The sequence below is a fragment of the Lampetra fluviatilis genome, chromosome 51 (assembly GCF_964198595.1).
Source record: "Lampetra fluviatilis chromosome 51, kcLamFluv1.1, whole genome shotgun sequence".
NCBI lineage: Eukaryota > Metazoa > Chordata > Hyperoartia > Petromyzontiformes > Petromyzontidae > Lampetra > Lampetra fluviatilis.
This window is the reverse complement of record NC_136325.1, coordinates 3,985,481-4,008,362: the sequence shown is the minus strand read 5'-3', so window position 1 is coordinate 4,008,362 and position 22,882 is coordinate 3,985,481. Positions and strand designations below refer to the sequence as shown.

The 22,882-nt window shown below is 46.4% G+C and overlaps 2 protein-coding genes across 2 annotated transcripts; one reads left to right on the top strand and one right to left on the bottom strand.

Annotated features, from left to right (window-relative positions):
• Positions 1 to 1,053: 1,053 nt before the first annotated feature.
• LOC144948780 (polyunsaturated fatty acid 5-lipoxygenase-like) lies at positions 1,054 to 9,947 on the bottom strand. The gene is made up of 15 exons (XM_078878428.1): positions 9,865 to 9,947; positions 9,003 to 9,157; positions 8,335 to 8,530; positions 7,756 to 7,837; positions 7,222 to 7,344; positions 6,997 to 7,103; positions 6,043 to 6,215; positions 5,768 to 5,914; positions 5,134 to 5,334; positions 4,550 to 4,636; positions 3,705 to 3,874; positions 2,743 to 2,861; positions 2,014 to 2,114; positions 1,739 to 1,906; positions 1,054 to 1,233 (listed from the first exon to the last, which is right to left on the bottom strand). The coding sequence occupies exons 1-15, from the start codon at positions 9,881 to 9,883 to the stop codon at positions 1,054 to 1,056; spliced, it is 2,028 nt and encodes a 675-aa protein (XP_078734554.1). The 5' UTR covers positions 9,884 to 9,947.
• Positions 9,948 to 10,711: 764 nt separating this feature from the next.
• LOC144948830 (polyunsaturated fatty acid 5-lipoxygenase-like) lies at positions 10,712 to 20,244 on the top strand. The gene is made up of 15 exons (XM_078878481.1): positions 10,712 to 10,801; positions 11,493 to 11,647; positions 12,135 to 12,330; positions 12,812 to 12,893; positions 13,326 to 13,448; positions 13,567 to 13,673; positions 14,449 to 14,621; positions 14,748 to 14,894; positions 15,352 to 15,552; positions 16,058 to 16,144; positions 16,827 to 16,996; positions 17,388 to 17,506; positions 18,125 to 18,225; positions 18,330 to 18,497; positions 20,056 to 20,244. The coding sequence occupies exons 1-15, from the start codon at positions 10,783 to 10,785 to the stop codon at positions 20,233 to 20,235; spliced, it is 2,028 nt and encodes a 675-aa protein (XP_078734607.1). The 5' UTR covers positions 10,712 to 10,782; the 3' UTR covers positions 20,236 to 20,244.
• Positions 20,245 to 22,882: the final 2,638 nt, after the last annotated feature.

Below are 22,882 nucleotides of genomic sequence, written 5' to 3'. Positions count from 1 at the left end.
GCAACAGGTCAAAAATTACATCCGATATAAGTGGCAGAAGCACCCGTGTCCAACAAAACCCTCAATTCCCTGGACAGAGACACCACCGAGGAACCCACAGCAGCCTCGATCACCCGATGTGCCAATTTCCTCCACTGTCCAAGCTTGACCACCAAGTGCGATGCTGGGTGGCGATGACCTCTCAGGGGTGTTCTCGGATCGAGACCCCCCCCCCCCACCCCAGAACTCTGGAAGGCATGGGGCATGTGTATAAAAGCCAGACCTCAGAACGAGTTCGGGGCCCGTCCAAAGATTGAAGCCGAGCTAGCTGAAGCCAGAAGACAAGCTAGCCTCGGACCCTTGGAACGCCTAGACCCACTGGCCTCGTGAGGGCCAGTGGTCAGAACCCATACCTTGGCTGGGTAAGTTGCCTCCCCTCGGTTACCCTTAGCTTGGAGAGGCCGTGGTGCCAGGCGATAGGGCGTACTAGCCTGGACGCCGTACCTCCCCAGGCAGGAGGTAAAGGGGCTGCTGTTGTTACCGTTGTAAATAAAACGCGTTGCCTCAAGTCATCTCCACCTCTCCTTGAACCCATTATAGCGCCACAAGTGGCAAGCATGTTTAAGCTAAGAAGCTAAGAAAAAGCATTGCCCCAAACAATCCATGCAAAATGGCAGCCCAACCTACAACTGAAAAATGGGAGAAAAAAAACACCAGCTATATAAAATAGCACAACTGCCAAAATAAAGGTTTAGATATTTTTTTATTTTTTATCATTTTGCAACGTGCACACAAGACAGTTCAAGATACAATAAGTTGTGCACCACATGTAAAGGAAATCCTGGCACTGCATTGCCATCTTAAATTTACCAAAACACCACGTTATTGAAGGCTTGCATCTAGTGAAAGGGTCTTTAGGATAAAAAGGTTCACGCATTAGTGCAGTTAAATATCTAAGTTTGCATTGCAAATTTGAATTTTAAAGCAGCCTCCATATAAAACAATATGGTCTATGGTACAGAAGGACAACGCAGGCAATCACAGTAAATCGAAGCCTCAGGTTAGCCCCATCAGTTAGATGGTGATGCTGTTGGCCACCTTGTCAGGTTTCAGGTATGGATACTTGATTGGAAGAGTCTTGTTTCTTTCAACAATGGATTTTGTAATCACCTCGAGGTCGGATTGGTATTCTTGCATGGCCTTGAGGGCATCTGGATTCTGGAAAGGTTCATCTGGGAACGTTCCAAGGGTTTTCTGCACACATTTCATGAATAAAAAGCATCATAGTATACAACTTGCACAAGTTGGCCCATTAGAAGGTCGTGTGCTTTGGGCAAGTGTGGGTACACCCACCTGCAAGATTCGTAATGCAAGTTACACTGGGCAGGGCTTAGTGGCTGCCCTTTCAGGACAGAATATTACCTAAAGGTCATAACTGGCTGTAAATGTTGTCATTTTATATCTGGCAAGCATGGACCAACAGCACCATTTCGTCCACTTACATTAACAGTCCATGCTGCTGACCACTTGGGCTATGCCCATTTCAAACCCTTATAAAGAGTTTTTCTAGAGGCCAACCCCTTTTCGGATGAGGCATACTTGTGTTACAAGCTAAACGTTGTAGTGTGTTTAAACCCATCTACACGACTTTACCAAAATACCCACAGAATAGGAATTCCTGCAGTCACAAAACATTCAAGTGAAGATTTAGGCCGTCGTAACCTCAATATAAATTGCAAAGGCAGTAGCAAGCACTCACCTCTGCAGCACTGCGGCTAAGCACCCAGGTGATGGCCATGGAAACGCAAGACACCTGCACATCAGGCAGTGTCTGCAGGATGAAGGGCATGTCCACCACACCCTTGGTGGTTGGAGGTGGTTTCCTCATGGCACTGGGTGAATTTGGGATCCATGCATAGAAGTCAAACTGCAGCACAGGGGTGGGAAGAGCATTTTTTTTTATTAGACCAAGTCAGCAAAAAACTAAACACCATTTTGCAAGGGCTTTCGTCAAAACATCCGAATTTACATTACCTGGCCATAGTTCACTGCAGAGTGCTGGGCAGAGCAGAGGAACACTACCATGGTGAGGAATTCACTCAACTCTGCCACACAGGTGAACTTGGTAGGAAATCCTGCAGCACAGAAACATTGTTAAAGGAGCAGCAAGCCATTAAGTTGTTACAAATACAATGCTTGGGCAGCAAAACCTGTAAGCTCGAATTCCCCATCGTTCGGTGAAACTGTAAGTAGTCTTTCCATTGCCAAGAGTGGTGGTTTGTGGTCTGGTTCAGGGGACCAGTGTTCCATATACCAATCCAGAAATGGAAAACAGAACTTGATATGAAAGCGAGTATATCCTAATGTTAATTACCACAATCTAGATGCCGTTCAAAAATGTGAATAGCTGCATGAAAGTGCCGGCAATGCAGCGTATTACTGGCATTGACAATTTAATGTTTTGTAATCAGAATTGGGGGTTCATGGAAACCTTTGTATTGGCAGTGGTCCACGGACCAAAAAAAAAAGTTTATGCATATCATGTGGCTTCGTTAGCACAGGACTTCCATACTATTGTTGCCTGCAAGTTCCTGGCGAGTCATGGGCATGCCTTTAACAGTGTGGCCAGCAATAGCAGGATAGTCCGCTAATATCCGGTCATAACATGGTGTGGTAATGCATTTCCACTGTGGTCTGGCCAGCATGGAAGGGCATGCCAAACACCAAAATCCCTTCCTCCAGCAGCAGTGCTAGGACACTTACCATTGGATGGGTGGCTCAGCAAGGCGTGGTTGATGTCCTCAATGAAAGCCTGAAGTTCGGTGTCACCCATCACATCTTCGTTATTCTTGTAGAAGATGGCAAGGATTTTGGCGACAAATCTGAACAATGCACCACTTTCAGTTATAAAGACGAATGCTACGGGAAATGAAGCGACCTGGTCGTAAATTAAGTCCAATAAAAAAAAAAGGTAAATTTTGGAATCGTGTTCGTGTCAAGAGCTTAGGATAAACATACCAAGTTGGGGAAACCATCTACCCTGGGGAAGGCAGCATTTATTGGATCACTCATCTTGAACGGAGGAAATGAAGTTAAACTTAAGTGGGGTCAACTCACAAATTGGACTAATGAATAATTGGTATCCGAACTGCTCTTGCAAGTAGGTTGCACATGCCTGCCAATAGCACTTTCATCGTTGTGTAATAAGACTCTTTGAGATGACTTCTGGAATCCTTGTTTTAGTCACTTTGGGTTACATCTACTTCACACTGCTGGTAAACAACGTTAAGGGACAGAGACCGAGACGCACTGCCACGTGGAACTCTGAGCCCCGCTCTAGCGTGGCTCCTTCCTTCGTTGGTTCCCATTCTAACCCCGTGTCGTTCCTCTCTACCCCTATTTAATCCGGGTCACGTGGTACGCTTCAGCAAATCCTCGTTAGCCTGCATCGAATCTTCCAGGGGCCCTTGTCAGCTCCTGGGACCACACCCCTGACTCATATCCATTGGCTCTGGCTAAATCCAGCAGAACCAAGCTCCATAGCTGTCACCCTTATATCACGTCAAGGCCATGCCTCCAGGCTTCCCCCCATTGGCTGTAAACCAGGACCGGCAGAGCCAATCACCATGACAAGGTGTGATAGTCAGTGAGCCGGATATATTCTCATATTACAGTTGTGCACAGAAAAATGCAAAACCACCAGCGCATATTATGGTTCTGGTTACTTGTGAATCGTCTTCCAAATGCTGCAAGCATCATCCCTGTAGTAGTAGCTGGGCAAGTCACCAACGCCTCTATCTGCCACATCCTTTAGGATGCACAGATGTCTGTAGGTGAGCGCCTTCAAGTCCTTGGCGCCCAGCTTGAAATGGCCACCGCCCCCAATTGACAGGGCCTGCACAAGTGCATTGGAAGATCGTGTCATTGGAAGCTTTAATGTTGAAAGACACAGCTGTATTTGGATGTGCCACTATGCATGGTAATGCAAACGAGCCTAAGAAGGTGGAAACCTTCAAAGTTGGGTTAGTTTTGGAAGTGTATTGAGAAGGCATAGGATGGTCAATAGGGAGGGATTAACCATTTGGCATGAAATGTTAATTTAATGGTAGCTTAAAAAAAAGGTTGCATCAGAGACAAGTGGAAACAAAAAGGTCACATCCTCGCTATTAACTATTAGTATAGCGAATGGAGGGACAAAGCAAATAAAGACCTAGGACTGCAAAATCCAAATTAAATAGTGGGGCAGGTTGAAGTACTTGCTAGTAGAGCATACCTAGGACAATTTAGAAACGTGCAGAGAATCGCAGGTAGATGCGTGGTATTTTAGCAGGATGTTAAGAGTGATCACAATGTCAAAGACTGCATTGTAAAAACTGGGCTGGATGAGGCCCTGCAATGGATTGAAGATGGAGTTAATTATGCAGCTAAATAATGGAATGCATGAGAGGTCATGGAAACACACAATCAGCTCGGAAAGTAAGATTGTTGGATTGCAAGAAGGCTGAGGATTGATGCCTTGTCTTAAAATGGCCACTTCATTTCAAAGGCTCGTAAAAAACACAACCATCACCTGATCGAAAAAGGCTCCTGTGCCTACAATCTGCGTCCGTGCACGCACGTTGATTTCCAGGGTGAAGCGCAGGTGCCGATACAGGAGCTATGCACAAAGCAGGTTGGAAAAATTAGATGACCATGTGTATTAGACGGCAATAGGCTTAATCTGCACTTGCTGTAGCTTTAAGCATGTAGTCTCAAGTTCTTAAAGGAAAGGGCAAGTGCTGTGCATAAGGAATTTAATTGTTTGCATCTGGATGGTTATGGTGGTATGCATATGGTTGAGCACCTTGTAATCTTCTTGAGCAAAGGAGAGTAACTTTAAAACAGCAGTATTGATAATTGTATTCTGGAAGTGTGGTTCGATTACCCACAATTGTAAAAAAATAAACCTTTCTAAAAATGACCAACGTATTGGGCAAGATGTTAGAATTCAGAGATTAAATGTCCTTACTAAGCCATTGGTTAAACAGGCAGTGCAACAGCTGCCAGGATGGCAAATAACACCGCAAGCATCTTAAAAATACAAGCTAGCAGCGGACAATTTGTAATTATGAGTCGCCCATGTGCTAAACTCCAGGCTAAAAACCATGGATTTACCTTATGAATAGGGTGAATTGTAGACAGTTGCCGCAAGGTGGCCATGGTGAACACCTCAGCCAGCAGGTGGGTCTGGAGCAAGTGGGTGGAGACCTGATGGACCTGAAAGTCCATGGAACGAACCCACATCTTGGCCAGCATCCAGTCGTGTGCAGAGTCGCTCGGCAAGAAGATGGGGTTGTCCGATGGCTTTTGCTGTAGCTATGGATGCACGATGGTAGGAAGAGCAGTATTGTTACATTGGAACTGAAGATGCAGTTGTTTGTTGAATATTTTTATTTCTGATGTTTACTTCGTGCCATGTACTGCATGGTTGCTAGACCGAAAAGTGTACCTGTTGGCAACTTATACGGATTCTTATTTTGTAAGTACGAGACGTACAAGTGTAATATGGTTGGCCATGTACGTGCCAAAGGTCATACAAACCAACCACGACTTATCATACTGTGGATTAAGAGATAGCACAACTTGGTCTATACTACCGCAAGCAAATGCACGAATGCCATAATTTGATAACAAACCTGGCAAGGGGCGAGCTAATGCCATCTGGGGCAGGAGTGATATGTTACCCCGTTGACAGCAAAAGTAACCATTGCCAGGATGTAGAACGAGCACACACATACAAACAACTTGCCTGTATAGCAATAGGCAGCAGCTGCCCCTGTTTGTTGACGTAAAGCAGGCACATAGGAGCTGCCAGGTAGAAGGGCTTGGAATGGTTGAATGTATTGCCAGGAATGGCATCAAGGCACTGGTAGTCCACAATGTAAACATTTCCACGCTGTGAATATGCACACACACAAGGCAATCACACTGGTCAGTACTGCAGTGATGAGCTTATGAAGCTGTGGCCTGCACAAGGTTACTAGACATGTTTCGAGTGAAAGCAATGCAAGATCTTAACAGCACCTTGATCTCGTCTTCAAGGGAGCATTCACGGACCAGGCTGCTTTTCACCATGTCCGTGGTGACAGGGAAATTCTCAGGAAGCTTGGTGCAGCGTTTGATGAGAACAGGGTTGACTCCGTTCATGAATTGGTAACCAAAGAACCAGTCCTGATCCCAGTGGTGAGAAACGTACTCTGCATAACGGGAGATCGCAGAAAGACGTGGAACAGACGCCACATACAGGGCTGCCATTTAAACCGCAGATAACCAGTTGTGTACATGTACCAGCCAGAAGTACCGGCACACCATTTAATTAAAATAGAGTCAAGCAAAGCAATTAAAAAAGTGTATGGCAAGCTACTGGAGGGGATGGTGTGGAGCCGTTATGTTCCACTGGCACCTTTTGCATTTGCACAAATTAGGTGAAAGCACAAAAGGATTGGATCTTAGAGATGGTATGCATGTGTAGTGGGTTAATTCAGGCTACACTGGAACCTTGGCAGCAACACTATTTATTAGTTAACATTTAAACACGTAGCGTGGTAGCCACCGTTCATAATTTAACACACGGGGATGCTACATTACTGGACCAGGACAGCCCAACGCTGCCTGGTTCACTAGCAGAGACCGGAGCTTCATCCCAGAAGACGACCCAGCAGCATAGCAGAACCGCACAGAACAGCCCCAGCTCTGTCCACACTTCACTCATGACCACTCCAGCGTGGCCGGCTCCACCCCAGGCAATGCCCCCCTTCCCGATCCTTCGGGTAGGCCCGAACCCCAACCACGTGACTCCCCTGGCCCCCCTTTATCCGGTCACGGGTCCCGTTGGGTTCATAGAGCGTCACAGCCCGATACGAACCGCGTCACACCTGCCTACAGCCCCCATATAGTAGTGTCGTTCTACTACACTAGTATCGAGTTAACCCTAGGCCTAGTTTGAGCATTCAAAACCACACCACCCTCTGTACACACCTGCAACGTTACTCTTGATCCGTGTAAACAAGCGACGGAAGTCTTCTATTTTCGTCCAAGACATTCCATCGAGGTTCATGAACACCCTCAAACCCAAATCTTGCACACTAAAACGACAAATACAAAAGTGGTCACAGGTCAAGGACAATTAAAAAACAGAATTCAAAGCTAGCAACATGTCCAACAGAACAGTAACAGTCATATGGCAAGCAAATGTGGCTTTACCTTTGCAGAAAAGACAAGTTGAAATCGGCACTTTTCTCATCATCAAAACGAGTGTCGCAGGGCAAGTCAAGGAACGATTTGCTGTCGACTCCAAGGGGAAGCCCAGCATGCCATTCTAGCCACCTGCAGAAAATCAAAAGCATGTCACAATATTTTAGGTGTCAAAGCCAGAGTGTTTGGTATACATACTGCTCACGACAATATGGGTGGCAAAATATTATATTTTGATCATTATTGTAATCAGCAGCCGACTCAACTAATAAAAAAGGGGCAAACGCTCATGATCCCAGAACAGAAAGTGCAATAAAAAACACACAATCGAAAAGAAACGGTGGACAACGTAGGTCCACCTGCAAGCATCCTGAAATACCCAGAAGCGAGTGGACAATTCCAACTAACCTTGGTTGTTTCTAGATCAGTCTTGAAAAAGGGTGAAATGAAGCGTAGTATTTTATTTCATAACAACTTGCAATGCAATTGAAACGGATCACAGGTTAGAAAAGCACAAGACCATGAAGAACTTGTGCCTCACACCTCAAGGAGCCCCGTCTCTCGGACAATGCGTCAGCCCTCTTTTCCTTCAGTTGAGCCAAGGTCTCGTGCTGTGGCAACATTCCTGCAATGGGAAGGGTAGAAGCAAGTGCAAAACACGCATCTGGTAGCCCCAACACCATTAGTTGCACGTACCCAACTTGCAAAGTTAAATTCTAGCTTTTTATAATTACATTAAGGAGCATTGTATAGTGGGAGAGAACCGTTGCGCTCTGGAATTAAGGATCACTTGGGAAGAAGAGGTCTTGGATGGCCATATGCACAGCATTTGAAAAGGCCCGAAAAAGAAGAAGTGGTGATTTTGCCGACTTCTGGGAGGTAGTTTCACATGCACAATTTTCACTAGAGGGGATTACAAATTTAGGCTTCATATTACCACTAGCCGATAGCACAAGCGTGATGGAATTGTGGGAAATCAGTTAAAGGGATCATGCAGGGGACAAGTGTCACCTACAAAAATACAAGGAACCTGTGCCAGATCATGCTGATAGTCCATGAGCATTTAATCGAACTGCACCATCTCCATCCAAAAATGGAGAACAGGCGATCACCACATCTCACCAGTCCCCTCCCGCAGCTCCATGGAGCCCTGCTCGAGCCAGTGGTTCGCAGGGAAGCGGTGCACCCGGCCACCCGGAGCGTTGACCTCCACGTAGCGGCAGAACCACGAGTCGTCCACTAGAAACGCCTCCTTCTCTAGACGAACCATTCGGATGTCGCCAATGTCAAGCTCGCTTGGAATACTGTAGATGTCAATCTGGCAGGGGAAAAAAAAAAAATTGCTAGCAACAAAAGCATTCTAGATGTAGAAAAGCCAAATATGATGAGAGTCATTTTGCGTAAAATTGAACATGCACACCACGTAGTACGCAAAGGTATTAAAAAAAAACACTTTCCGGCAATCCCCCTCACCCTAACTAGCCAAAAATCACCAAGGCAACACTGCATACATCAGAACCACATGATCAAGATGGTGCACATGTTCGTTTCATACCACTTTCAACAGCAGAACTTTAGCACACATTCACTTCGACTGCTCTCAGCAGTTGCCTACCAATCCCACAACCTTTTTGCATAGTGGTCACTCCAGCATTACCCAGGGTCAACCTCCTCAGCATGCAAGATCTGGCACTTGTCAGGCAATTCAATCAGAAGCTAGGACGGAACAAGCCGATTGTGTAGTACCCATTACACAGCAAAGCCATTATACACGATGAAGCAACACTCACCGCCCCAGGGCAAAGGTCCGCTCCAAAGTGGTCCAGAAGCTGTCTATTGCTCTGGCCTGCCGAGCCAATGATCGTTGCATACACGTAGTTCATGGTGCCCGAGAACGGCGTATCGCCCGTGGCTACAGTCAGCTTGTACACAGTCTCCACGTGTCCTGCAGCATAGCAAGGTGGGGTAGAGCATTTGTCAGTGGCAAACGCTGGAACAGCTTTACACCCCCGTACATCCGTAGATCTGCCATTGGTTATGGAGGAGTCTACATCATGATAAACAAACTAAAAAAAGAAGCACTTTCACTTCATGAATCAGGGATAAATAAACCAGGCCCACAGGACTACTTAAGCAGACCTAAAAACACATTCCTACAGAAGGAGTTGGTAGGAACGTTGGGTTGCTCGGTCAATGGCCAGGGTCAACATCAGCGTGGTGTATTCCACAAATATGGCCGACTGAGGGCGAGCACAAGCCAGCGCGAGTAGGTTAAACGTTGAGTTTTACAAGGGCACCACGGGGTGACCAGCCACTCCCCTCCCACCCCCACCCACTTTTGGATGCACGACGGACGCACACAATAAGCCCCTGTGGGCTGGTGGAACGAGGTGGTTCCTACCAGTATGAATTGCTTGCAGCGTGTTATTGGCATTGAGTCCGTAATAAACATTGTTAAGATGCATTACAAAGCCCATGGCTTCATAATAATTGGCGATCGACACACTCGCATTGTAAAAGTAGAGGTAGTGGAAGACATTCCACGCCCAGCGAATTTAAGGAACAAAGTCACATCATTAAAAATACACACTTAGAATACGGCTAGCAAAAGACAAGACGGTTAAGATTGAAAAAGCGGAGTTTCAGACAAACCTGCTAAAGATTCCATCATGATGACGCTTCCACACAACGGCAGGCAAACAAAAAGACTAGCCACTACAACCAGAACAGTGACCAGCAACACCACACAATGATGCGCTACTCATTGCCCCATGCTGACGAACCTGCTTTTATATCCTTAGGACTGGAAGAGCACAGCCGGGAATTCGTTAATGTAGGGCGTGTCCAATAATCCCCTCATTTCGGCAGAACAATCGAACAATCGTAATCAGTGAATAATGTAAGTAGGAGTGCACGTAGACAAATGAATCCACTTATCAACTGACAACAGGAACACAATATCAATTGACTCGTTACAATATAATAATAATAGTAATCAGTATTTAGTGTAAGGAGGAGTGCACGTGGACAAATAAATCCAACTCATCGATTGACTCGTAACGGTACTATAATTTAGCTCCAGTTTTGACAACTCAGAAAACGAGGTTATTTAACTAAAAGGTGGCAGTGGTTTTGTGTCTGGCCTTGTGAGTGTTGAATATGTTTATGTCATTCCCACTAGCGGCTCGGGGTTGCGTCCACGGTTGTGTCCACGTGCACTTCTCCTTACACGATACACTGATTACTATTGTAACGAGTCATATATATTGTAACGAGTCAATTGATACTGTATTGTGTTCCTGTTGTCAGTTGATATGTGGATTCATTTGTCCACGTGCACTCCTACTTACATTATTCACTGATCACGATTGTTCGATTGTACTGCCGAAATGATGGGAATATTGGACACGCCCACATTAACGACTTCCCGGCTGTGCTCTTCCAGTCCTGAGGATATAAAAGCAGGTTCGTCAGCATGGAGCAGTGCATCATTGTGTGGTGTTGTTGTGCAGTCGTCTGGTTGTAGCGGCCAGTCTTTTTGTTTGCCTGCCGTTGTGTTGAAGCGTCATCATGATGGAATGTTTAGCAGGTTTGTCTGAAACTCCCCTTTTCAATCTTAGCCGTCTTGTCTTTTGCTAGCCGTATTCAAAGTGTCTATTTTTAAAAAGGTGCTTTGGTTCCTTAAATTCGCTGGGCATCGAATATCTTGCTCTACCTGTAGTTTTACAATGCGAGTGTGTAGATCGCCAATTATTATGAAGCCATGGGCCTGTAATTTATTTTAACAATGTTTATTTCGGACTCTATGGCAATAACACGCTGCAAGCAATTCATACTGGTAGCAACCACCTCGTTCTACCAGCCCACAGGGGATTTTGTGTCCGTCGGTCGTGCATCCAAAAATGGGTGAGGGGTGGGGAGGGGCTGGTCACCCCGTGGTGTCCTTATGAAACTCAACGTTTAACCTACTTGTGCCCGCCCTCAGTCGGCCATATTTGCGGAGTACACCACGCTGCTGTTGACCCTGGCCATTGACCGAGCAACCCAACGTTCCTACCAGCTCCCTCCGCAGGAATGTGTTTTTAGGTCCGCTTAAGTGGCCATGTGGGCCTGTTTTATTTATCCCTGATTCGTGAAGTAAAAGTGCTTTTTCGAGTTTGTTTACCATGATGTAGACTCCTCCATAACCAATGGCAGATCGACGGATGTACTGCGGTGTAAAGCTGTTGCAGGGTTTGCCCCTTTGTAAAATGCTCTACCCCCACCTTGCTGTGCTGCAGGACACGTGGAGACTGTGTACAAGCTGACGGTTGCCACGGGCGAAACGCTGTTGTCGGGCACCATGAACTACGTGTATGCAACGATCATTGGCTCGGCAGGCCAGAGCAATAGGCAGCTTCTGGACCACTTTGGGCCGGACCTTTGTCCTGGGGCGGTGAGTGTCGCTTCATTGTGTCTAATGGCTTTGCTGTGTGATGGGTACTACACAATCAGCTTGCTCCGTCCTAGCTTCTGATTGACTTGCCTTGCAAGTGACAGATCTTGCATGCTGAGGAGGAAGACCCTGGGTAGTGCTGGAATGACCACTATGCAAAAGGGTTGTGGAATGGGCTGCAGGGATTGGTAGGCAACTGCTGAGAGCAGTCGAAGTGAATGTGTGCTAAAGTTCTGCTGTTGAAAGTGGTATGAAACGAACATGTGCACCATCTTGATCATGTGGTTCTGATGTATGCAGTGTTGCCTTGGTGATTTTTGGCTAGTTAGGGTGAGGGGGATTGCCGGAAAGTGTTTTTTTAATACCTTTGCGTACTACGTGGTGTGCATGTTCAATTTTACGCAAAATGACTCCCACATCAAAGATTTGGCTTTCCTACATCTAGAATGCTTTTGTTGTTAGCCATTTTCTTTTTTTCCCCTGCCAGATTGACATCTACAGTATTCCAAGCAAGCTTGACATTGGCGACATCCGAATGGTTCGTCTGGAGAAGGAGGCGTTCCTGGTGAACGACTCGTGGTTCTGCCGCTACGTGGAGGTCAACGCTCCGGGTGGCCGGGTGCACCGCTTCCCTGCGAACCACTGGCTCGAGCAGGGCTCCATGGAGCTGCGGGAGGGGACTGGTGAGATGTGGTGCTCGCCTGTTCTCCATTTTTGGATGGATGTGATGCAATTCGAATAAATGCTCATGGACAACCATCATGATCTGGCACAAAGGTTCCTTGTATTTTTGGAGGTGACGATCCCTTTCACTGATTTCCCACAATTCCATCACGCTTGTGCTATCGGCTAGTGGTAATATGAAGCCTAAATTTGGAATCCCCTCTAGTGAAAATTGTGCATGTGAAACTACCTCCCAGAAGTCGGCAAAATCACCGATTCGTCTTTTTCGGGCCTTTTCAAATGCTGTGCATATGGCCATCCAAGACCTCTTCCCAAGTGATCCTTAATTCCAGAGCGCAACGGTTCTCTCTCACTATACAATGCTCCTTAATGTAATTATAAAAAGCTAGAATTTAACTTTGCAAGTTGGGTACGTGCAACTAATGGTGTTGGGGCTACCAAATGCGTGTTTTGCACTTGCTTCTACCCTTCCCATTGCAGGAATGTTGCCACAGCACGAGACCTTGGCTCAACTGAAGGAAAAGAGGGCTGACGAATTGTCCGAGAGACGGGGCTCCTTGAGGTGTGAGGCACAAGTTCTTCATGGTCTCGTGCTTTGCTAACCTATGATCCATTTAAATTGCATTGCAAGTTGTTACGAAATGAGATGCTAGGCTTCATTTCTTCCTTTGCCAAAAATGATCTAGAAACAACCAAAGGTAGTTGGAATTGTCCACTCGCTTCTGGGTAGTGCGGGATGCTTAGAGGTGGAACTACGTTGTCCACCGTTTCTTTTCGATTGTGTGCTCTTAATCTGACATCCTAATTTATTTTATTGCACTTTCGGTTCTGGGATCATGAGCGTTTGTCCCTTTTTTATTATTTGGTCAGCTGCTGGTTACAAAAATAATCTAAATATAATATTTTGCCACCCATATTGTAGTGAGAAGTATGTATACCAAAACCTTTGGCTTTGACACCTTAAATATTGTGACGTGCTTTTGATTTTCTGCAGGTGGCTAGAATGGCATGCTGGGCTTCCCCTTGGAGTCGACAGCAAATCGTTCCTTGACTTGCCCTGCGACACTCGTTTTGATGATGAGAAAAGTGCCGATTTCAACTTGTCTTTTCTGCAAAGGTAAAGCCACATTTGCTTGCCATATGAATGTTACTGTTCTGTTGGACATGTTGCTAGCTTTGAATTCTGTTTTTTAATTGTCCTTGACCTGTGACCACTTTTGTATTTGTCGTTTTAGTGTGCAAGATTTGGGTTTAAGGGTGTTCATGAACCTCGATGGAATGTCTTGGACGAAAATAGAAGACTTCCGTCGCTTGTTTATACGGGTCAAGAGTAACGTTGCAGGTGTGTACAGAGGGTGGTGTGGATTGAGTGGTCAAACTTAGGCCTAGGGTTAACTCGATACTAGTGTAGTAGAACGACACTACTGTATGGGGGCTGTAGGCAGGTATCACGAGGGTCGTATTGGGGCATGACACTCTATGAACCCAACGGGACACGTGACCGGATAAAGGGGGGCCAGGGGAGTCACGTGGTTGGGGTTCGGGCCTACCCGAAGCATCAGGAAGGAGGGCATGGCCTAGGGTAGACGGCCACGCTGGAGTGGTCATGGGTGAAGTGTGGACAGCTGGGGCTGTGCTGTGCTGCTATGCTGCTGGTTCGTCTCCTGGGATGAGGCTCTCCGGACTCTGCTAGTGGACCCAGGCAGCGTTGGACTGTCCTGGTCCAGTCATGTAGCATCCCCGTGTGTTAACTTATGAAAGGTGGCTACCACGTTAAGTGTTTAATTGTTACTTAAAAAATTTGTGCTGCCAAGGTTCCAGTGTAACCTGCATTTAACCCACTACACATGCATACCATCTCTAAGATCCAATCCTTTTGGGCTTTCACCTAATTTGTGCAAGTGCAAAAGGTGGCAGTGGAACATAACGGCTCCACACCATCCCCTCCAGTAGCTTGCCATACACTTTTTTTAATTGCTTTGCTTGACTCTATTTTAATTAAATGGTGTGCCGGTGCTTCTGGCTGGTACATGTACACAACTGGTTATCTGCGGTTTAAATGGCAGCCCTGTATGTGGCGTCTGTTCCACGTCTTTCTGCGATCTCCCGTTATGCAGAGTACGTTTCTCACCACTGGGATCAGGACTGGTTCTTTGGTTACCAATTCATGAACGGAGTCAACCCTGTTCTCATCAAACGCTGCACCAAGCTTCCTGAGAATTTCCCTGTCACCACGGACATGGTGAAAAGCAGCCTGGTCCGTGAATGCTCCCTTGAAGACGAGATCAAGGTGCTGATAAGATCTTGCATTGCTTTCACTCGAAACATGTCTCGTAACCTTGTGCAGGCCACAGCTTCATAAGCTCATCACTGCAGTACTGACCAGTGTGATTGCCTTGTGTGTGCATATTCACAGCATGGAAATGTTTACATTGTGGACTACCAGTGCCTTGATGGCATTCCTGGCAATACATTCAACCATTCCAAGCCCTTCTACCTGGCAGCTCCTATGTGCCTGCTTTACGTCAACAAACAGGGGCAGCTGCTGCCTATTGCTATACAGGCAAGTTGTTTGCATGTGTGTGCTCGTGCTACATCCTGGCAATGGTTACTTTTGCTGTCAACGGGGTAACATATCACTCCTGCCCCAGATGGCATTAGCTCGCCCCTTCCCAGTTTTGTTATGAAATTATGGCATTCGTACATTGGCTTGCGTTAGTATAGACCAAGTTGCGCTATCTCTTCATCCACAGTACGATAAGTCGTGGGTGCTTTGTATGACCTTTGGCACGTACATGGCCAACCGTATTGCTAATAAACAAAGCGGTTGGAATGAAACGTATAGATCTCGTCTTTACAAAATAAGAATCCGTTTAAGTAGGCAACAGGTACACTTTTCGTTCTAGCAACCATGCAGTACATGACACGAAGTAAACATCAAAAATAAAGATTCAAATCGAACTGCATCTTAAGTTCAAATGTAACAATATTCTGCTCTTCTTACCATCGTGCATCCATAGCTACAGCAAAAGCCATCGGACAACCCCATCTTCTTGCCGAGCGACTCTGCGCACGACTGGATGCTGGCCAAGATGTGGGTTCGTTCCATGGACTTTCAGATCCATGAGGTCTCCACGCACTTGCTCTGGACCCACCTGCTGGCCGAGGTGTTCACCATGGCCACCTTGCGACAGCTGTCTACAATGCACCCTGTTCATAAGGTGAATCCATGGATTTTAGCCTGGAGTTTATCACATGGGCGAATCGTAATTACAAAAAACGTGTGCCTGCTAGCTTGTATTTTTAAGATGCATGTGGTGTTATTTGCCATCCTGGCAGCCCTTGCACTGACTGTCAACCAACGGGGCTTGTTCGTGAGGAAATGTAGTTTGTGAATTCTAAGATCTTGCCTGATACACTTTGGGAAAGGTTATTTTTTTACAATGGTTCGATACCCCACAAGACTTCCAAAATATAATTATCAATACTGCTCTTTTAAAGTTACTCACCTTTGCTCAAGTAGATAACAAAGGTGCGCAACCATATGCATACCACCATAATCCAAAATCATCCAGATGCAAACAATGCGAAATTCCTTATGCACAGGACTTGCCCTTTCCTTTAAGAACTTGAGACTGCATGCTTAAAGCTACAGCAAGTACAGATTAAGCCTATTGCCGTCTAATACACATGGTGATCTAATTTTTCCGACCTGCTTGTGCATAGCTCCTGTATCGGCACCTGCGCTTCACCCTGGAAATCAACGTGCGTGCACGGACGCAGCTTATAGGCACAGGAGCCTTTTTGGATCAGGTGAGGGTTGTGTTTTTACGAGCCTTTTGAAATGAACTTGCCATTTTAATCCACGACGGCAAAGCCTCCTCGGCATTCTTACAAACCAACACTCTTACTGCCCGAGCTGATTTTATCCAATGCTTCCATGGCCTCTCATGCATTCCATTGTTTAGCTGCATAATTAACTCCCGCTTCAATCCATTACAGGGCCTCATCCAACCCAGTTTTTCCAATGCAGTCTTTGACATTTTGATCACTCTTAACATCCTGCTAAAATACCACACCTCTACCTGTGATTCTCTTTACGTTTCCAAATTGTCCTAGGTATGCTCTACTAGCAAGTACTTCAACCTGCCCCACTATTTAATTTGGATTTTTCAGTCCTAGATCTTTATTTGCTTTGTCCCTACAATGGCTATACCACTAGTTAATAGCGAGGATGTGACCTTCTTGTTTCCACTTGTCTCTGATGCAACCTTTTTTAAGCTACCATTAAATTAACATTTCATGCCAAATGGTTAATCCCTCCCTATTGACCATCCTATGCCTTCTCAATACACTTCAAAAACTGACACAACTTTGAAGGTTCCCACTTTCTTAGGCTCCTTGGCATTACCATGCATAGTGGCACATCCAAATACAGCTGTGTCTTTCAACAGTAAAGCATCCAATGACACGATCTTGCAATGTACTTGTGCAGGCCCTGTCAATTGGGGGCGGTGGCCATTTCAAGCTGGGCGCCAAGGGCTTGAAGGCGCTCACCTACAGACATCTGTGCATCCTAAAGGATGTGGCAGATCGAGGCGTTGGTGACTTGCCCAGCTACTACTACAGGGATGACGCTTGCACCATTTGGAAGACCATTCACAAGTAACCAGAACCATACTATATGCTGGTGGTTTTGTGCATTTTTCTGTGCAGAACGATGAAAGTGATATTGGCAGGCATGTGCAACCTACTTGCAAGAGCAGTTCGGATACCAATTTTTCATTATAGGTCCAATTTATGAGTTGACCCCACTTAAGTTTAACTTCATTTCCTCCGTTCAAGATGAGTGATCCAATAAATGCTGCCTTCCTCGGGGTGGATGTATTCCCCAACTTGGTATGTTTATCCTAGGAATGGTACAGGGAGCTTTTAACACGCTCACGATTCTAAAATTTAAATTTTTTTACTGAACTTAATTTAGGACCAGAAAGGTCACTTCATTTCCTGTAGCATTCGTCTTTATAACTGAAAGTGCCGTTGTGTTATTGTGCAGGTTTGTCGACAAAATAGTTGCCATCTTCTACAAGAGTAACGAAGATGTGACGGGTGACACTGAGCTTCAGGCTTTCATTGAGGACATCAACCACGCCTTGCTGAGCCACCCATCCAATGGTAAGTGTCCTAGCACTGCTGCTGGAGGAAGGGATTTTGACGTTTGGCAGACCACAGTGGAAATGCATTACCACACCAGGTTATGACCGGATATTAGCCGACTATCCTGCTATTGCTGGCCACACACTGTTAAAGGTGTGCCCATGACTCGCCAGGAACTTGCAGGCAACAATAGCTGGCACGTCATTTGCTAACGAAGCCACATGACCTGCATAAACTCTTTTATTTTGGCCCATGGACCACTGGCAATGCAAAGGTTTCCGTGAACCCCCAACCCTGATTACAAAACATTAAATTGTCAAGGCCAGTAATACACTTCATTGCCGGCACTTTCCATGCAGCTATTCACATTTTTGAACGGCATTTAGATTGTGGTAGTTAACATTAGGATATACTCGCTTTCATATCACGCTATGTGTTCATTTCTGGATTAGTAGATGGATCACTGGTCCCCTGAACCAGGCCACAAACCACTGCTCTAGGCAATGGGCTAGACTCGACTGTTACAATTTCTAAAAACGATGGGGAATTCGAGCTTGTATGTTTTTGCTGGCCAAGCATTGTATTTGCAACAACTTAATGGCTTGCTGCGCCTTTGACATTGTTTCTGTGCTGCAGGATTTCCTACCAAGTTCACCTGTGTGGCAGAGTTGAGTGAATTCCTCACCATGGTAGTATTCCTGTGCTCTGCCCAGCATTCTGCAGTCAACTATGGCCAGGTAACGTAAATTAAGATGTTTAACGAAAGCCCTTGCAAAATGCTATTCGGTTTATTGCTGACTTGGTCTAGTGAAAAAATGCTCTTCCCACCCCTGTGCTGCAGTTTGACTTCTATGCCTGGATCCCAAATGCACCCAGTGCCATGAGGAAACCACCTCCAACCACCAAGGGTGTGGTGGACATGCCCTTCATCCTGCAGACGCTGCCTGATGTGCAGGTGTCTTGCTCTTCCATGGCCATGACCTGGGTGCTTAGCCGCAGTGCTGCAGAGGTAGGTGCTTTCTACTGCCTTTGCAATTTGTATTAAGGTTATGACGGCCTAAATATTGACTTGAAACTTGTGACTGCAGGAATTTATGTTCTTTGGGTCTTGATGAAGTCGTGTAGGTAATCTTCTTGGTTATTTCGGTAAAGTCCACGTAGAAGGGAAATAATAATAAAAATAAAACCTAATCAAATAATTCTCACGACGTTTCGGCCACAAGGCAAGCAGCCGTCCTCGGGTGAAGACCAGGTCTGTCGGAGACGGCGTCTGAATGAAACACCACCACGCTTGGAACGTATATTTTAAGCTGGGTTGGGAAGGGAAGAGCACCTTGACAAAAGATTTTGCATGTCAAGAGGAATTTAGCATATTTATGGCAAATGCAGATATGGGATTAGTACTAGTGAAATGCGTAAGAGGTGGGCAGGGGGGGTTTCAAAGTCCTATTATGCAGGATTGGCAGCATCAAAGGGAGGGGATGGAGGTAGCATTAATAAAGGGAAGGAATGTTAATAGTATGTAGCTACAGTAACTAAACAAACGCGTAAAAAACTAAAGTATAAACTACATGGTATCATCAATATACTCTCCAATAAGCTGAGTTACTAACTGTAAGTAATACATTACAATTGTATGTCGCAAAAAATATAATATGCTTCCAGCTAACCATTTTCACTTGCATCACACGGGTCTACCCCGTACTATATACGGTCATAGACAAACCCAACATTAAATTATATACTGTATTACTATACGCCACCCTATACCTTAGAATAATACATGGTGTAATATTACACTATGTATTCTATCCACCCTGCTGTATATTCACTATACAATTAAAATACTATATATTACCTTATACATTGTATTAAACATAAAAATTATATACTATTTATTATTATTATACTATCTGCTATCCACTATACCATTGACCGTCGCGTGAAAGATACTAAGAGGAAGCAACGAAATATGTCAATAAAATAGTGGTAGTAGGAGACTTACAGCGGCGCAAAGAATCCATTCCCTGATGAGAATACAAGCTATATAGTCATGCCAGTGAGTGGACTGCGGTCTGAAAGTCACCGTAAACGTGAACACAATCGGTTAAGATCCGTAGGTCGGTTTTAGGTCGTGTAGGTAAGTTTAAACACCGTTTGGATTGTAAGAAGTAGTTGTCAAGAAAGGGGTAGGTCTCTAATATAAAAACCGTTTATAAAGTTTGAAATGGTCATAGCCCAAGTGGTCGGCAGCATGGGCAGTTGATGCTAATGTCCATGTTTTATCGTGGAGGACTGTGCTAGTGGGTGGGTTTCTACCAATTCAACTATTGCCAGGTATAAAATGGCACCATTACAGCCAGTTTATGGCTTAAAAGATTTCGATGGCCTTTTGTGTAAAGATTCTGTCCTAAAAGGGCAGCCACTGAGCCCTGCCCAGTGTCTAACTTGCATTATGAATCTTGGAGGTGGGTGTACCCACACTTGCCTAAAGCACACGACCTTCTAATGGGCCAACTTGTGCAAGTTGTATACTATGATGCTTTTTATTCATGAAATGTGTGCAGAAAACCCTTGGAACGTTCCCAGATGAACCTTTCCAGAATCCAGATGCCCTCAAGGCCATGCTAGAATACCAATCCGACCTCGAGGTGATTACAAAATCCATTGTTGAAAGAAACAAGACTCTTCCAATCAAGTATCCCTACCTGAAACCTGACAAGGTGGCCAACAGCATCACCATCTAACTGATGGGGCTAACCTGAGGCTTGGATTTTCTGTGCTTGCCTTCCTTTTCCTTGTGCTCAGGGACCAAATCGCTTTGTTTTTCCTATGGAAGCTGCTTTAAAATGAGACTTTTCAATGCAATCCAAGATGTTTTCTAGTGTCTACCCTTCCTTGGCTTAAATGCACTTGGCACTTGGGATTGAACAAGGTCCTGAAGACCCATGCTAAATACTTCATTGACAAATGTGCCACGATGGTAAATTATAAAATGTTGAAGGAAATCTGGCACCGACAATGAATTGCCGTGTTTTCACAACCTTGTTGTACCTTGCACCGTCCACGTTACAAAAATAAAAAATCTCAACCTGCATTCTACAGTATCGTGCGTTTTAGCTTTTTACCATGCAGCAGTAGGCTGATCTGCCATCGCCTCGATCTTCCTGGCTGTGGTCGTCCTCTTGCACTGGGGGTGCTCGACAAAAATGTACTAAACTGATAGTTCTCTGGCGTTTTCTTGCTCCACGCTTTGGCACCAGAAATCCAGAAGACTCCGCTCACACATGGATTTATTGAATTGGCCTCCAGCACGAGTGGACCATCTGAAACGACCAAATAAGCGAACTTCATGCCCTATGCCTCCATATCCCTGTGCCACGCAGGGTCCATTCTAAAATCTACAACTACATGCAAACCTGCGTTTTGAACACTCTTCCAAAGGGACGTTTTAAGCCCTCTGCTTTACCGCGTAATAAAATTAAACAATACGAACTTAAAGGAACTTGTCACGCCTTAACACTATCACGCGTCCATTGTTTATAACAACTCCCCTGTGCACTCAAACATGCCAATGCTAATAAAAATAATATGTACGCAGCATGCTCCCACTTTCCCACAAACCCAGCCAGTTTATAGTATTCAAAATAAATTGATCTCGTACCTGAAATGACCCCTTCAAGCCCGATGCCGCGCTCATCCCTGTGCATATTAGATGTTTTGAATGCTTGGCACTTGTGAAGTATTTGGAATGACGGCGGGAAACCACTTGACGGGTAGCACACTTTATTAAATCTTGTCTTTCCACAATAACACGTGTGGTCACTATTTCTCACACTACACACGCCACTTGACACGTGTGGTCACTACAACTCACGCTGCACATTCCACTTGACACGTGTGGTTACTAAGGCTCAGGCTACACGCTCGCGGTGCGTGCTCACAGCCACTCCAGCCCCGTAGCGTCCGTGGAGCCTACAGACCCACCCCAGCTTGGGCGTGGGTCACGACTTCGGTCCCATGGGCCGGCCCTCACACGGACGTTCGGCCCCGGGTCCCAAGGCCCCGCCTCTGAGCCACACAGGGCCCCGGTCCCCACAAGGACAGCGGGACTAGGTGCCTCAGGGCCCTATCTCTTCCTCCTCCGTCTTCTGTCTTCACTGGTCACCAACTCCCCGTGCGCCTGTGCGCACCGCCTTATATAACCTCCGCTCCCGGGAGACGGAGCGTATGCGGACCGCGACGTGAGCACCCCCTTAGTTGACCAATCCCCACGCGCTGCCACACGATCCCCTCGCTGTCAGCGCGCGTCACCAATACCCAGCCAATCACCGCCTCATAACCCATGACTCTGCGCTGACCCATGATCCTGCACCGTCAGCGTGCGTCACCAACACACACAGCCAATCACTACGCGCTGGCACACGATCCTTACCCCAGCGCGTATCACCACTACATCACCCCCTCCCACATAGCTTGCAGCCGGCCCGGCTGCTAAACAACACAACAACAACAATAGTAACAACAACAAAATCCCCACCCCCCAGTGTGCCCCGTAACACAACAACAACAACAACACAACGACAACACCAGACAACAACCTATATACAAACCAACGAACAACACAATAAAAAGTCAACAACAACATACAACACCAGACAACAAGCTATGTACAAACCGACGAACAACACAATAAAAGCAATTCCAAGAAAAAAACGTGTCCAGTGTCTCTGTAACTATCGATCCCCCCCTCCGCTCGCTCCCTAACCGGGGTGATAGAGCGGTCGAGCGGATGGGGAACGCAGTGACGAGACGCTCCGGCCGCATCGGCCCCTCATTCAGTTAGTCAGGAAAAGTTGCACGACTTAGCGCGAGTCCGCCTGGCCGGTCCATCGTACGGGACGGGACGCTGACGACCGTCTGGTGGCTCCGGCAGCCCCAGAAGGCACGGATCAGGCCTGGAAGGACCGGCCGTGTCGCGGGGATCCGGCCGCCGGTGGTCGGCAGCTGTCAGTTCCGAGCCACCTGGGAGCGGATCAGGCGGAGACATGTGAGGATCAGGCGGAGACATTTCCCTCCTCGGGTCGTCGGTCACGTCACATGCTCGGTCCTCACGACACAAAGGGAGGCCATACGGAGGCGAGAACGGTTTCAGCCAGGAGGGGTGGACGTACCAACGGCGCTTTCCCCATTTTATCTGAACACACTGGGGGCGTGCAACCCGCACGACCTCCACAGGTCCCCGCCATGGCCTCAACAATTTAGGCGACGTAGCCAAAGGTGCCTGAGGGCAGTGCAGCCAGGCCCTATCGCCCGGTTTCCAGTCGTGCACGGACACCTTCCGTGCACGCAAGCGCTCGTTGGCGATTTGGCGAGACCTCGAATTAAGCCGTG